The sequence below is a fragment of the Primulina eburnea genome, chromosome 13 (genome assembly GCF_022965805.1).
Source record: "Primulina eburnea isolate SZY01 chromosome 13, ASM2296580v1, whole genome shotgun sequence".
NCBI lineage: Eukaryota > Viridiplantae > Streptophyta > Magnoliopsida > Lamiales > Gesneriaceae > Primulina > Primulina eburnea.
Window position 1 is genome coordinate 5,216,112 of NC_133113.1, and position 15,248 is coordinate 5,231,359.

General features: G+C 38.1%; 1 protein-coding gene across 3 annotated transcripts; it reads right to left on the reverse strand.

Moving 5' to 3' along the window:
• Positions 1-564: 564 nt before the first annotated feature.
• Positions 565-13,291, reverse strand: LOC140810654 (transcription factor bHLH147-like). 3 transcript variants are annotated; one of them, XM_073168518.1, is made up of 3 exons: positions 13,112-13,291; positions 12,313-12,919; positions 565-591 (listed from the first exon to the last, which is right to left on the reverse strand). In XM_073168518.1, the coding sequence occupies exons 2-3, from the start codon at positions 12,886-12,888 to the stop codon at positions 580-582; spliced, it is 588 nt and encodes a 195-aa protein (XP_073024619.1). In that variant the 5' UTR covers positions 12,889-12,919; positions 13,112-13,291; the 3' UTR covers positions 565-579. The 3 variants fall into 3 exon arrangements, with proteins under 3 accessions (XP_073024619.1, XP_073024617.1, XP_073024618.1); XM_073168516.1 differs by lacking the exon at positions 565-591 and adding an exon at positions 2,426-2,683; XM_073168517.1 differs by lacking the exon at positions 565-591 and adding an exon at positions 2,499-2,702.
• Between the last annotated feature and the right edge of the window lie 1,957 nt (positions 13,292-15,248).

Here is a 15,248-nt window from a genome sequence, read left to right on the forward strand (position 1 = left end):
AACTATCTGTTTGTTAGTGGGTGAAAAATGATAAAGCCGAAAAGCAGTAGATAGCACAAGGTTTGTTTCTGGAAGTTCGAAGATGAATCTTCTACGTCTCCCCTTCTTCTGTTTCCAGAAGGTATCACTAAAAGACTTTGGTGAATACAGCACAACAATTGTACACACCCACTTCAATAGGACTTACCCTTCGCCTATTGAAACTCTTAGCTTTACAACTCAACTTCTTGAATGAACTTAAATTCTGGAAAAGACTCTTTTCCAGTTACAAATTCTTCTATCAATGAATTGATGAAAATAAATAGCTTAAGAAGATATAACTGAAGTAGCTAGCACAATATGATCTCAATGATCAATAGTATGCAATGAAGCGTGTGCTGCCTTTTTCAGTGTTGAGATCTTTTGATAACTGAAAGTTCTAACAATGCTCGAATGATGTTTTCTTTAATTCAGATTTTTTGTTCAACACTTTGTTGTTGTTGTTTCACTTCACAAAATCCTTCATCTCCATATATAGGCTTTATTCAACGTTCCAAAAACTGAACGGCTCTCTTTTTTTTGGTGGTTCAGCTTTATTGCTTAAAATGGACCCTGCAGAATACATTAAAAGTAATCAGTCTCAGTTCATACAAAAAATGGTATACCGTCTTAAATGCTCTTGTATAGCATTTAATGACATTTAATGAAGCAATAAATGTTGGTGTCACGTTAATAGATCAACGGTAATATTTAGAGACTTTGAGATACGCAAGATTCTGTTAGTGTATATTTCGAATTTTGTATCCTTCTAGTTCTGGTTTTAGCTAAGAAATTATTTAAGCAGTGCTTGATAAGTACTGCTACTGATTTTAGCGCGATACAAGTACTTCTGGTTTACAACATCTACTGATTTTGTACTAATCCAACATCTACTGGTTTTTCCTTAGCATCTCCACAATAAATTTAATTCTAACAGTTTGAATAAATTTAACCAAAAATTATTTCGGTTGAGTTAACAATACTGAAATTTGATTCTTGTTAGTAAGGTTTTTAGCAAGTCAATCAGTTGACCTGTGCGAAAATAGGCTTGCCGAATATGGTTGAACAAATAACTCAATAAATCTGGGTGAGAAATGTTGAGTAAAATGCAATAGTAAAATGAATGTGAAATTGTTTTTGGCTGTTTGGAGATTTCAATACTCCTACGTCACCCCTAATTTCTGATAAAAGACTTGTACTAAAAGACTTTGGTAATTACAAGCACTTTGAAATCACCCAGTTCAGCAGAACTTAAACACTTTATGGCTGAAACTTTTAATAAAACTCTGATTTAAAGAATTTGAGAAGTAAGAATTCTTACTTTCAATTACAAATAGTACTAAAAATTTCTAAGCACGAAATTGATCATTGAACTGATCTGATAAAGAATTATCTAGGTGTGCTGACTTTTAGTTGGGCTTTAAAATATTTATCGAAATATTATCAGTTTACTTTATATGATTGAGAGTCGAAACCGTATCTTGATTCAAGTCAACTGATTTATATATACTTTCAATTGACAACGGTAACATGTTCCAAATATATTCATTCATGCTTGTGGATATCATTGTTGCTAAGTCGCCATCTTTTGACATGTTCAGAATTCTGACTGTAGCTCTGAACTTTAATCACTAATCGGTGAAAAACATAAAATTTAAACAATTGACTCTGATCCTTAATCATTGATCGGACTGATTTACTAGAAAGTGAAAGATTTTATCATGAATGATAGATATTCGGTGGATCTAAATCATTCGACCCAGAATCAGTTTAGCTCACGATATCTTCATATTGATTTATCAGTTAGGTTATCAATCAGTTGGACTACTGAATCCAGTTTACCCTTAGTATTCAATTTGGTTCCCAATACCAAAACTAAAATATTCCAACATCCCCTATCCTCTATTGAATGTAGTTCATCGATTAAAAAAAAATGAGGTGAATGTATGCTAAAAGCTATTTCAGCTGAATTTCATTCGGTGTATCATAGAAAAGTCCGTTTTTTTTTTTTTACGATTTTCACATCTAATTGTAATTATAAATCGATATATTCGAAGTTTTAAGTTGATGGTAACGATATTTAAATTTAAAACTGTGCAATTGAGACTTCGATTATAGTATCATATGGGAAACCTGCAACCAATCGTTTTTTCGATTTTGGTACAAAGCTGAGCTAGTTTTTTGAACTAATCGGAACAAAATTCAGTTTTTAATTGCAACCGTAAAATTTCTTATAAACTCTGGCAAAACAAATAATAAAAAGTTAATAAACTGCTACAAAAACTTGTTAATTTTTTTTTTAGGAATTGCGTATACCATATCACCATATATTTGCATTTCGACCATATATCAAATAAATGTCTAGAATTACAAAGATCGAAAACATCTCTCTTTTTTCTTAAAAAACAAAAAATTGAATTGTAAGAGTGGAAACGGAATGTAAAAGTGATAATATACACATTAAGATATGAAAATAGAAATGTATAAAATTACATATGTACTGCCATATGTATAAAACAGAAGAAAAAATATTTATAAAAGAAACATATCAACTAGTGGGAGGGTGGCTTGAGGAGGGATGGCTATGCCCATCGCTGGAGGAAGATGAACCAGAACCAATTCCAGAAACGGAAAGCAACTCTGCTAAAGCTGTCATTGCTCGTACCTAGGAAATAATATAGCATCTAGATGAAACTAATTTACCGAAATTTAAATCGATTTTTGTTTACGGTTTCAAAATCTGAATCAGAACGATGTGAATCGTGATGGGAAACGTAAATTAATTTTAGACTTTAAAATTTTGTAGTATACTTAATATGTGTAATTAAACTATAAATTAATTTGATCCATTATTTATTTATTTATAGTTTTTTTTTTTTGACAAGACAAAATACTTTCATTCATTTGAAGAATTAGCAAAGTACAGGTTCATGAGCTCACCAAGACAAGTTGGTGTCTCTACCTACACAAAAGGACTATCATAAAAGCGAGATTGCTTTGCTAACACATGCGCAACCTCGTTTGATTGTCTACGGACAAAATGAACCGTGAAACCTGGTCTAGAAGCTACTATATCTCTACAACTTTCCATTATGCTTCCAAACTCCGTGTTGTCATTCGCATTTCCATTCATGGCCAGATGGACAGTCTGTGCATCCACTTCGAACATAACCTTAGAATAATCCATATTGCGGATCCAAGACAAGGCTTCCAACAGGCCGATTGCTTCTCCTTCTTTGACGCATCGAAGTCCTTTAATCATGGTTGTTCTTGCAGTAACAAATCTACCCTCAGCATCTCGTATCACCATACTTACTCCAGCCGATTGAATATCATCAAAGAAGGCTGCGTCAATATTGCATTTAACAACGCCACTAGGAGGTGGTGTCCAAGAGCTCGCTTGTGGTCTTGTTCCTACTTTCTGTAAGTCTTTATCATTCCTCTCTAAGGATATCCAGTCATAAAGGAAGCTCATGGCTGTAACTACCACTCTAGCTGGGGTATCGATATGGTTGTTCCATAATAGAGAGTTCCTTTGTTTCCAGATTGCCCAAAGTATGGTAACAAACTTGCTCAGCTCTGCTCCGCTTATTTCTTTGATGATCCTGAATACCCAATGCGTGAAACCCTCTGCATCCTCTGCTTGTGCTTCTACCATCTGAAGGACCTTGGCATGTTCCCAACAATCTCGTGCGAACGGACATGATATAAATGTATGCCAGGAATTTTCCAGGTTCTTGCTGCACACTACACACAGGGATGGCACTTGGATTCCCCGTTTTTGTAGATTTATACGGTGAGGGAGACACTCTCTGCAAGCTCTCCAGAGGAAGACTTTGATTCTCGGTGGGACTTCCAACTTCCAGATTGCCTTCCAATTACCATGGATCTTTCTTGACTCTCTGTGTACATCCAAGCTCATAGCCACGTGGTAGCCCGACTTCACTGTGTAAACACCCGTCTTGCTAAAATGCCAAATTCGCTGGTCTATGGTGTGGAGCGGTCCTAGTGGAATTTCAGTAATGGCTTTGATATCCCTGTCCTCAAAGATCGATGCTATGATGTCGTGGTCCCATTCCCTTGTTTCTGGTAGCATCAGCTCTTTCACTGTCCAGTGTTGTAGCTCCGGCATCACAGGTTTTTCGACAAAGAGATTGGTGGGATCACGAAGCCATGGATCTTTCCAAATGTTGATATGACTCCCATCACCAATCCTCCATCTATATCCTCTCTTTAACACTACTTGGGAAGCCAAAATGCTACGCCAAGCAAAGCTTGGATTATGCCCCAGATTGGCATTTAAGAAGTCCCCTCTCGGGTAGTATTTAGCTTTGTAGATGCGACAGATTGTAGCATTAGGATCACTAATAAGTTTCCATCCTTGTTTTCCCAGCATTGCCAAATTAAATCCATAGAAGTCTCGAAACCCCATTCCGCCATATTCTTTCGGGACACATAACTTTTCCCAGCGAAGCCAATTTAGCCCTTTAGCTGCGTTTTGTTTTCTACCCCACCAGAATGAATTGATCATCCGCTGTATTTTCTCTGCCAAGGATTGGGGGAGGAAGAAAGTAGACATACAATATGTTGGGATTGCTTGAGCCACTGATTTGATGAGGATTTCACAGCCCGCCTTAGACAACGGCTTTTGTTTCCAAGCTTGTAAGCGTGTCCAAACTCTATCCTTTAGGTAAGAAAATATCTGTTTTTTGTTTCTACCAATCAGCGAAGGGAGACCAAGGTATCGGCTCGTGTCAATAGCTGTCGAGACTCCCAAGATATCTGATATTACTGCCCTTTCGGTGTTGGGGGCATTACCACTGTACATGATGCTGGATTTTGAAAGATTTATGGCCTGGCCCGACTCTTTCTCATACTTTTCTAGTATACTCTTCACATTTTTCCCTTCGTCTGCTTTTGCTCGGAAGAAGAGCATACTATCATCGGCAAAGAAGAGATGACTGATGGAAGGAGCCCCTCGACACACTTTAATCCCATGAATCTGTCCCAGTCTCTCAGCTTTCTTGATGAGTGCCAAGAGTCCTTCGGTACATAAGATAAAAAGATAGGGTGATAAAGGGTCCCCTTGGCGAAGCCCCCGATGTGGAATTGTTGGATCAGTAGCCTGCCCGTTGACCAGAAAGGAGTATCTGACAGTAGTGACACACAACTTCATATATTGGATCCATTTCAACGCAAAACCCAGTTTTTCCATGATCCGAAGAAGATAAACCCAGTCAATGCGATCATAGGCTTTGGAGATATCGATTTTTAAAGCTGTGTTACTAGTTTTTCCTCGGGTTTGCCTCTTCATCTGATGGGTGATTTCAAAAGCAATTTGGATATTATCTGTTATGGATCGGCCTGCAACAAATGCGGACTGAAACGGTGATATAACATGGGGCAGAACCTTTTTCATTCGGTTGGCGAGGACCTTGGAGATTATTTTATAAAGCACATTGCAAAGAGAGATGGGGCGAAGGTCTTTCATGGCCTGTGGATTCTTACATTTCGGGATCAGCACCACATTTGTGTCATTCAGCGTAGGGGGGAAAGTCATGGCTTGCAACCATCCTACACAGCTGGAGAATACCTCTGTCCCAATGAGAGACCAGAACCGTTGATAGAAAGCCGGGTTAAAACCATCAGGCCCCGAGGACTTGTCCGGTTTCATGTCAAAGACGGCATCTTTAAATTCATCGAGAGTGAAAGGCCGCAAGAGATCTTCATTTTGTCTCTCTGTCACGCACGGTTGGACCTCATCTGTCACTTCATTTGACATGTGGTTATTTTCTGCGAATAGATTTTGGAAGTAGCTTTGTACCACTTCGCAAATGTTTTTTTGTTCATCTTGCCAGTGTCCATTTACATCTTTCAATCCATTTATCTTGTTTGTTTGTTTCCTTGCCGAGGCAGAGGTGTGGAAGAAGCGAGTGTTCCTGTCCCCTTCTTTTAGCCAGTATTGCTTTGCTCTTTGACGCCAATAGTCTTCCTCTTCCACAAGTAGAGAAGCGAGTTGTGCATTCGTTTCCTTGAATTTGGTGGTGGACTCTTCATCATACTTGTCTCGCAGAGACTCCAGCTTTTCCTTACATTTTCTGATTTTGGTTCGGAAGTTTCCATCCACTGTCTTGCCCCATGGGTCCAGCACCTTCGAACATAGAGTAAGTCTTCTTAGCACGTCACTTTCTCTGTTTCTGGTCCAACATTCCTCCACTATCGGTTGAAGTTCAGGTTCTCTAAGCCATCGGTTTTCAAACCTGAATTGGTGCTTTTGGAACACTTTTTCCTTGACCTCTGTTTCTAGCAAGATCGGGGAATGATCTGACACTGGTGCACTTAGGTTGCGAAGTCGTGCCATTGGAAATTTACCCACCCATGACGGTGTACCCATTGCTCTGTCAATTCTTTCTTCCACAAAATTTTCAGTTCCTCTACTTCTTTCCCATGTGAATTGATGGCCGAGTAATGGGATATCTGTTAAGTTGCTGTCCTCGATTGCTTCTCTAAAACCGCTGAGTAGCCATGGAGGGTGTTCAACTCTTCCTCTTTTGTCTTCGGTAGATAGCATGTCATTGTAATCACCAATACACAGCCACGGCAAGTTGGATTGTGCAGCCAAAGATCGAATAAGGTTCCAAGAGTCTCGTCTACGAGTCCTTTCCGGATAGCCATAGTATCCTGTACATCGCCACTCGCCATTCATGTCATCAGAAACTCTGAGATCCACATGGTTGCTGGAGTAATTTGTTACTGTGACTTGTTCAGATTTCCTCCATAAAACACCAATACCACCACTACGTCCTATTCTATCAACAGCAAAAACATTTTCGAAACCAAGAAGAACACGGATGTCTTCTAGTTTTTGAGAGTGGGCTAACGTTTCAAATAAAAAAATAACATCGGGCTTATATACACGGGCCAAGTCTCGAAGAGAAGGAATTGCACGAGAGTGGCCCAGTCCCCTGCAATTCCAGCTTAAAATAATCATTGCTCTGGGCAGGCCTGGAGTCCAGGTCCTGCCCCTAAATCAAGTTCGATATTGTTGTCTTTGGGCCCATTAGTATATTGGCCTTCAGTAACTTCCCGAACACTGTCTACTTCCATCCCTTTTTGATGGGCCTGTTTTGGATTTTGCCCACGTCTTCTTTTCCTTTCTTCCAAAATTTCGATCTCCTGATCTTCCCGCCCTCCTGTTAGATTTGAATTGATTGGTGGGTTAGAACCTCCAGTTTGCTGGTTGTATCCCGTGATTTGTGGAGTTATCTTCATATTCTGTGTAACGCCCCGAAAATTTTAAAGACGCAAACCACGTGCATGCAATTATTAATTGTTTTGTATTTTAATTAAATGTTTTAATTGCATTAATTAATTATGTGGTGCATATTGCATGTTTAAAATATATTTTTCTACATGATTGTATTAAAATGGTATTTTTAGGAATATTCAAGTGACGATCGAGGAACGGGGACCGAGGGCTAAAAATTTAAAGGATTTTTATTAAATAATTGTTTTTAATTATTTAAAATATGGTCGATGCTTTTTATTATTTTTGAAAAATAAGAGGTTTTGAGGTGATTTTATACGCCGGAACGTAAATTTTATCGGTATTGGTTTTTCAACTAAAATGCGAGTTTTTTAGCAACCCGGCAATTAAATTCACATTTTTAATTAAAAAAAACTTTGTTATTATAGGCCTAAAGTCTAGATTAGGGATTAAGTACTATTTAAAGTGTAAAAAAAGATTTCCAAACCCCACACAATTCAAACAAACACACGGCCACCACTTTTCAAATCTGAAAAATCCTCCAACTCTCTCTCCAAATCACGGCTGCACACACAAGGAGATTTGGAGAGGATTTCTTGTGCAATTTTCGAAACTTCTAGCAATATCAAGCCACAGCCGCGTCCCGTTCTTCGTCGTCAACGGTTTTTCGTGCGTAAATTACGCAAAGGCACGCCATAAATCTTTCTTTTCTCATCTATCACATCATATTATCTTTTTAAATATCGTGTGCATGAATAAATATAGAGCCCTTGTTTATATCTCGTTTTTTTATGCATATGTGTTGGTTAAGGCATGGTTTCAATTCCAAATTCATGTTTTATGTGCTTCAAAGGGGCTGCCATGACCAGGGGTTGTTAAGGGACAATTTTTCATAAGTTTTAAGGCCTTAGAAACGCACCACTTACACTGTAAAACGGATGAAACAACTGGTGCGAAGTTCTGCTGTCATATGATCTTGAGGGTTCGGTCCTTGTGCATGGGGTCAAGGGGCTCGATCAGGGCTGGGTCAGGGTCAGAGGTGGTCAAGGTCTAGGGCTGGGTTGGGTCCTAGGGTGGCTAGGGTTCGAGTTCTAGGCTGTGGAAGGAGTCCACCCAAAGTGGGACTCCTCCCATATTCACGCGCAGCAGCAATTCAGGGAAGAAGAGGGGGTTCGCGGCTTGGTCTGGGCGCGAGCTAGGTGGTTCATAAGGGTCCTAGGATGATGGTCAGGGGACGGGCAAGGTGCTGGAGTAGCTAGGCTGGGCGCTGGCTCAAGGAAACGGGAAGGACACAAGACAGCACATGCTACGCGCAGAGTTGCTGTCACAGTTCAGAGGCTTCGCTAGTTGGGTTAGGAGCTTGGGGCTGGTCTGGGTAGGGACTGGCCATGGTCCAGGGTTGGTTAGGGTCGGCTGGGCTCGGTGGTGGCTCGGCTGGAGGTCTCCTGGGGGGCTAGGAGTCTTGGTGAAGAGTAGGAGAGACACACACACACGTACAGATTTTAGGTTCAGTTCCAGGGAGTTTTTGAGCGGGCCAGGGCCGGGTTTTTGGGCTGGGCTTCCACAGTAGGGTCCCTAGATGGGTTGGCTAGGTTTTGGCTCGAGGCGGCTCGGGCGTGGCTCGAGTAAATTAGGAGATGGCTCGGTACGTTCGTCGAAGGGTCAAAAACGAAAATTTAAGAACAAAAAAATGATCCAAGGGTCCACGGGGGTGGCTCACGACTTGGAAGGGTAGAATAAATCATAAAAAGGTTATGTTTAAAATTTGGGATCAAAATAACGAGTTTTGGATTTATTCGGGATTTAATCGCCGCACAAAACGCTAATTAACGAGTTAATTGAAAAGTATAGTTTTAAGCTTCATAAAATCATGAGAAATTAGATTTAAGCTTAAATAATTATTATAGGTCTAAGTTTTTAATTTGGGAATTTTATGATGAGATTTGGGATTTTTCGGGATTAAAACGCATTAATACGTCTCACTTAAAGGATAAATTAAAAGTCACTGATTTAGGCCAAATAAAAATATGAGAAAATTCATATAAGCTTAAATAATTATTTGGGACATCTTAGAGTCATAAAATCAAGAAAAAAGTCGAATTCGTAAAAAGTCGAGTCCAGGGGTAAAACGATCTTTTTACACCTAGAAATTAGTAAAGGTCATGGCAGTGCCCGAAATGTTGTTTTCATGTTAAAAATGATATTTTTAAATGTTTATGAATTTCTCATGATTCAATTATGATTTTTAAATGTCTATTTGATTTTTATTATTTAAGAAGACATTTAAAATACATGTTGCATGCTTGGTTTCAAAAATGGAAAATGTAAATGTATTCATGATTTTTCTAAAGTGATGTGAAGGAAAAATGTTGAAGGATGTGAAGTGATTGTGACTAATTCGTTAATGGTGGCGACGTCGTGAGGGTTATGGTCCCAGTGGGAGCCCGACGATCGTGTTTCCATCATTGCGAATCTGTGGTAACGGATATGTGGTAACGGTTTTGTGGTAACGGAAGAATGTGAATATCGTGAGGGGAGAAGGCCCCAGAGGGAGCCCATTTATGGGAAAAGGCCCCAGAAGAAGCCCCGACGATCGTATTTCTATTCGATCATGTTAGGCCAAGGCTCAGTTGACCGGTGAGAGTGTCGCTGATGTCCCCGCCGCCCAGTACTGTGGTTTTATGTAGATGGATCCATCGTCATGTCATGTCATGTTGAGGAAAGTCACAATTAACGATCTGAATTCAACAGAGGAAAATGAAAAGGAAAATGTTTATGATCATGAAAAATGATTTATGTCATGTCATGTTGAGGAAAAAGGAAATTCATGTTTGCATGTCATGAAAATGTTTATATTTAAAGTTTTATGCATCATGAAAATGTTTACGAAAATGTTAATGTTTATGCATCTTCATGAAAACGATATTTTAAGTACAAGTATTTTTCACCGTTATATGTTGACTGTATTACGTATTACTCGTTATAAAGATTATGGTGTGTTGAGTCTTTAGACTCACTAGGTGTGATGGATGCAGGTTATCATGATAATGCTAATGGAGGTCTTGATGGTTGATCCGACTGGACTGAAGGTGCACATGACCCGAGGACCGACGCTAGTTTCCGCATATATGTTATGATTTATGTTAAAAGATTTTCATGACTTTTATCATGAGTTTGAGTGGTTTTTGAGAGGTTATAGTATGTGCTACACTTTTCAAATGTTATTTTTAGATTTAGAAAAATGTCAGTTGGTTGTTTATTTTGAAACGATGTCAAAAATATTTTATGAAATTTTATGGTTCGGCCGAATGCTATGTGAGGTTTTTTTTAAAAAAAAAAAATTCTAGTACTTTTTAAATAAAACGAATAAGCAGACGTTTCATTCTGCATGGAATGCGGATTGGTAATTTTCACGATTGAGGCCTGATTCTCAGCTTCTGCTAGTATATTCGGAATGTGCATATTCTCCGGGATTCCTTTGTTCAGGGGTCCTCCATTGTTTCCTAAAATACCCCCTTGATCATTGCGGAGCCATTTTTCACCTTCTTCTTCGCCGGTGCCCCGTGTGGCAGCCCTTAGCCAGGGGCCCCATTTGCGGTTTAGCTTGTCCTCAGGGATAGAGAAGCGCATATCACAGAACTTGTCAGTGTGTCCCAACATACCACATACAAAACAAAAGGAGTTTAATTTTTCGTACTTGAAGTTAACTGTGAACGAAGCACCTTGCGTGTTCCTTATCTTCTTGTATCGTTTTAAAGGCCCGCGAACATCGAACATAACTCTAATTCTCATGAACTTCCTCCAGGCTGTAGAATTGTTGTTTACATCATATTCTTGGAAAGTGCCTATGAAATTTCCAAGTTGTTTTCCAATACTTTCAGACATGTACCCCACTGGCAAATCATGAACCTGGACCCAAAAAGCTAACGTAAAAAGCGGAATCTCTTTCGGAATATCCCCTGGTGCCAACTGCCGTAGGAGGAGAAACTGATTGTCAAAGGACCAAGGGCCGCTCTCCATTATCCGTTTGACGTCCATTTCGTGAAAGAACTGAAACAGATAGGTCCGAGACCCCAGATCGGTGATATTTACCCCACGCCCTGGTCGCCAAATGCTTGCGATTCGGTTTCTCATAGCGATGAAATTTATGGGACGTTCTGTAAGAAATCGCCCCACCAAGTATAGATCAAGATGTAGCAACCCTTCTTGGTTCTGGATGGCTTCCAGAAATAATTCCTCATCTTCCTCGTTTGTGATTGAAAGGCTTTCAAATCTATCTACCATTTTGCATTACACAGGTGGATCAAGAAATTATGGTGAAAAAAGAAGAAAAACTCTCAACCGGGAGAGAAAGACATGACCTCTCAACAGGGAGAGAAAAACAGATAATTTTATAGTTATATATTTACAATATTATGTAATTTAATTATCAAATAATTAACTTTAAAACTCTCACGTTATATTCCAATGTTTATTTTTCTAAATTTTAGAAAAATAGAAAAATAAATATCAATTCAAATCAGAACCAAAAGCAGAACCAAAATCGTTTTGGAGCGATTTACTTTTATGCAAAAATTTGTGTGAGACGATCTCACGGGTCGTATTTTGTAAGTCATATATCTTATTTGGATCATCCATGAAAAATATTACTTTTTATGCTAACAATATTACTTTTCATTGTGAATATCGGTAGAGTTGACTCATTTCACAAATTCTCACAAGAAACCTACTTTTATTTTTATTGGAACTCGAATCAATTAATCAATCCGAGATCCAAAACCGTCTCAGGCTAATATTAGAGTGACTAGTGTTGTTATGTTAAATAAATGGAGAAAAATACTACTTTTTTCTCTCAAACTTGCAATCAAATTTTTTATCATTAGACATTTAAATTTTAAATATTAGTTACAGTTTTCAATTTATAGGTATAATGTGGATTACTAATAACATATAATATAATATAATAATAAATATTAAACTAAAGAAAGAGTGAATATTAAGTTAAATAAAAATGCAGGTCCGCGTACCTGCATTTCAAGCGCAGCGATGTAATCGGTCGCCTCCTCCAACACCACGGGCAGCGGTTGTTGCCGGCAACCGGGAACTAGGCGGCTCAAAACGCGCGTCTTGCGCTGAACAGCAGGCAAACTCTTGGTTTTCAGGCGCAAGATCCTTACCTTCGATTTCTTCGTCGACCGGCTATTGCCACGGGTGACGACGGTGATGACCGATTGCTGTCGCTTCGCGATGTTATGCTTTTTCATGAACTTTATTTTCAGCCGGTTCGTGAGCATGGCACGGCTCCACCTCGATCGGCCTTTGGCTGTGGCGGCCAGGACTTTGTCCGCGGCTTCTCGCACGCGCCTCGGAGCGGATTTTTGAGCCGGCGAGCAGTTGCCTTCGCGGACTTGCCGCAGCGCCTGTAGAAGTTTCGAGGAGTAGATTTGCTGCTGAGCGTCTGATTTCCATTGAATAGGCGGATTTTGCTGCTGAGAGATATTGCCGAGGCTCTCTTCCCTTTGAATTTTGTTCTTCCTCGTCCTCCTGGTGGCTGATCTGTCGGGATTCACAGCTGGATTTGGCGATAGCAGAGACGAAGACATCTTCTGTCGCTTTCTAGTATTCAATCTTCAGCTGTTAATTTGATTGAATGAGATAAAATTACAGAATTCCTTGTAAGATTCAAAGACAAATCAAATCAACACCTTCAAAACCTCATTACCAATAAGAATTAACGATAAATAACGATTGACGCCACCAAATCATCCAGCGATTGAAAAAGCATACAATTAACAACCAGATTCAAATTCACGTGATAATCATCACCCGAAGACGCTTGAGATAATCTTCCAGTCAAATTCCGATCAATAGAGGGGGAATTCCATTCAGAGAGAAATTCGCCGTGTTCTCAAAATGTTTGTTGCGGTGTTTAGGCGATACAGGTTTAAAGGGGAAGGATAATGGGCGAATGGGATTAGTGTTGGTCACTTTGCATGAGTTGATATCTTCTATGGTTTCACGAATCAATATTCGTGAGTTTAGTCAATTTTATTTATATGCATTATGAAAAATAATATTTTTTCATGAATTGAGTCGAGTCAGAAATATGTGTTTTCAATTAAACTATAAGACGATCTTACAAGATTTTTTGTACTTTATAATTTGGTCTGATTATATAATTAAATAGGCTATTTTTTTATAATCTAGAAATAATTGTAGGAGTTTAAAATGTTGAAGTTCCATTTTTAGGAGAATGAGTGAATTATTATTATTTTGGATACCAGCGTCATTAATTCAGGAAAAAAATTGTTCACTAACTTATAGGCTGTGACATTATCTGGATTTACGCTTGAGGAGAAGTATGTATCTTGTGAGACGGTCTCATTAATCTTTATCTGTAAGACATGTCAACCATAGTGATATTCACAATAAAAAGTAATACTTTTAGCATAAAAAATAATACTTTTTCATGGATGACCCAAATAAGAGATCCGTCTCACAAAATACAACCCATGAGACCGTCTCACACAAGTTTTTGCCTAAGGGGAAAGATCACCGTTGTGGATTAGTTCGCTGAAATTCGGATATCCTGAGTTTTCTTAAAAAAATTGGTTAATAATTTTATATAGTGTTTAGCCTATACTAACATCTTCTTGATTAGAGTGCATAAGTTTATAAAATCCAGTCCTGTTTTAATGATGAGAATTATAAAATCATGTTCCGTTTTAATGATGATAAACCTATTCAGTTACTGATAGACTCTTCAATATGTTTTTATTAGGATTAAGAGATTGATTTAGAAGGAGTGAATAAACAATATAAAAATATGCAAGTGAATTTAGTCAGGTTAGCAACACTGAATTGTAATTCTCGATCGGTTGGGTAACAATAAACCAATAGTTGGATACTGCGTGGAAAAAGACTTAATGAAATGATTTGAACACATAAAATGACTAAGTGAAACAAAAATTAGGTTTTCAAGCTGAGAGTAAATAAAGGTAACCGAAATAGAAAATGCACAGATAATATTTCTGGATATTCGGAGACTTGAATAACTCTTACGTCACCCCTTCTGCCACACAAAATTGCAACTACGAACTTCGACAGTACTTACCAATAGCCTGACTAAAACTCTTAAAATCTCACAACTTAAACAAAATGACAATTAAAACTTCTTAATGTCAGTTACAAGTATTTCTCAAAGAAATAATATATGCACAAATTTATCATTAATGATCGTATAGAATAACTGAAGCACGTGCTGAAAAATTTCTTGATCATTTAGTCTTCCAAGAACTTAATACTCAGAATAATACTTGATGATTCAGAAAATTGTTTCGGGTTATAGACTTCAATTCCAACATTTGGCTTTTTGAATCAGATAGTAGTTTCCAAACATAAATGTCTTTGTGTCACGTGATCGTCCTTTCTGAAAGATAATACAATTTTTGTAATGTGCATGAAATCTGACAGTATAATGGAATGAAAAGATGTTGTGAAGGTTTTATCCTATATATCAGTAGGGCTATGATCCTTAACAAAAAAATGTTATGAAAATCTCCAGAGAATGTCCGTCAAATAGTCTGCCTAATTCAATAAGATGAGTTGATCAGTGATATTTGAATTAGTAGCCCTTAATCAATGATTTTCCATTAGTATAACTTTGATAATGGTTTGCTTTGAAGACTAGTTCTGCTTTGTGATCAGTTCGGCTTGAGAAACATCAACATGTGGATAATAAGTTTTTTCTTGTAAATTCAGTTTGGTTATTTTTATTAAAAGATAATCTGTAACCAATAGTCTTTTGTTAAATTACCAAAATTAAATTGATCCAATAATTTTCTCCTTTTAGGTGATTGAAAAAATATGCGTAAAACTGGAAGAATGAATTCATATATAACTTCAAACGATAAAACATATAAAAGACTTTTGATCGAAGCACCATCTATTGTGATGTTCTTTG

Coding starts and splice junctions, on each gene's coding strand:
- LOC140810654 (XM_073168516.1), bottom strand. CDS start 12,888: ATGTCTTCGTCTCTGCTATCGCCAAATCCAGCTGTGAATCCCGACAGA. Junction 2,684..12,312: donor TCGCTGCGCTTGAAATGCAG/GTACGCGGACCT, acceptor ATTATTTCCTAG/GTACGAGCAATGACAGCTTT.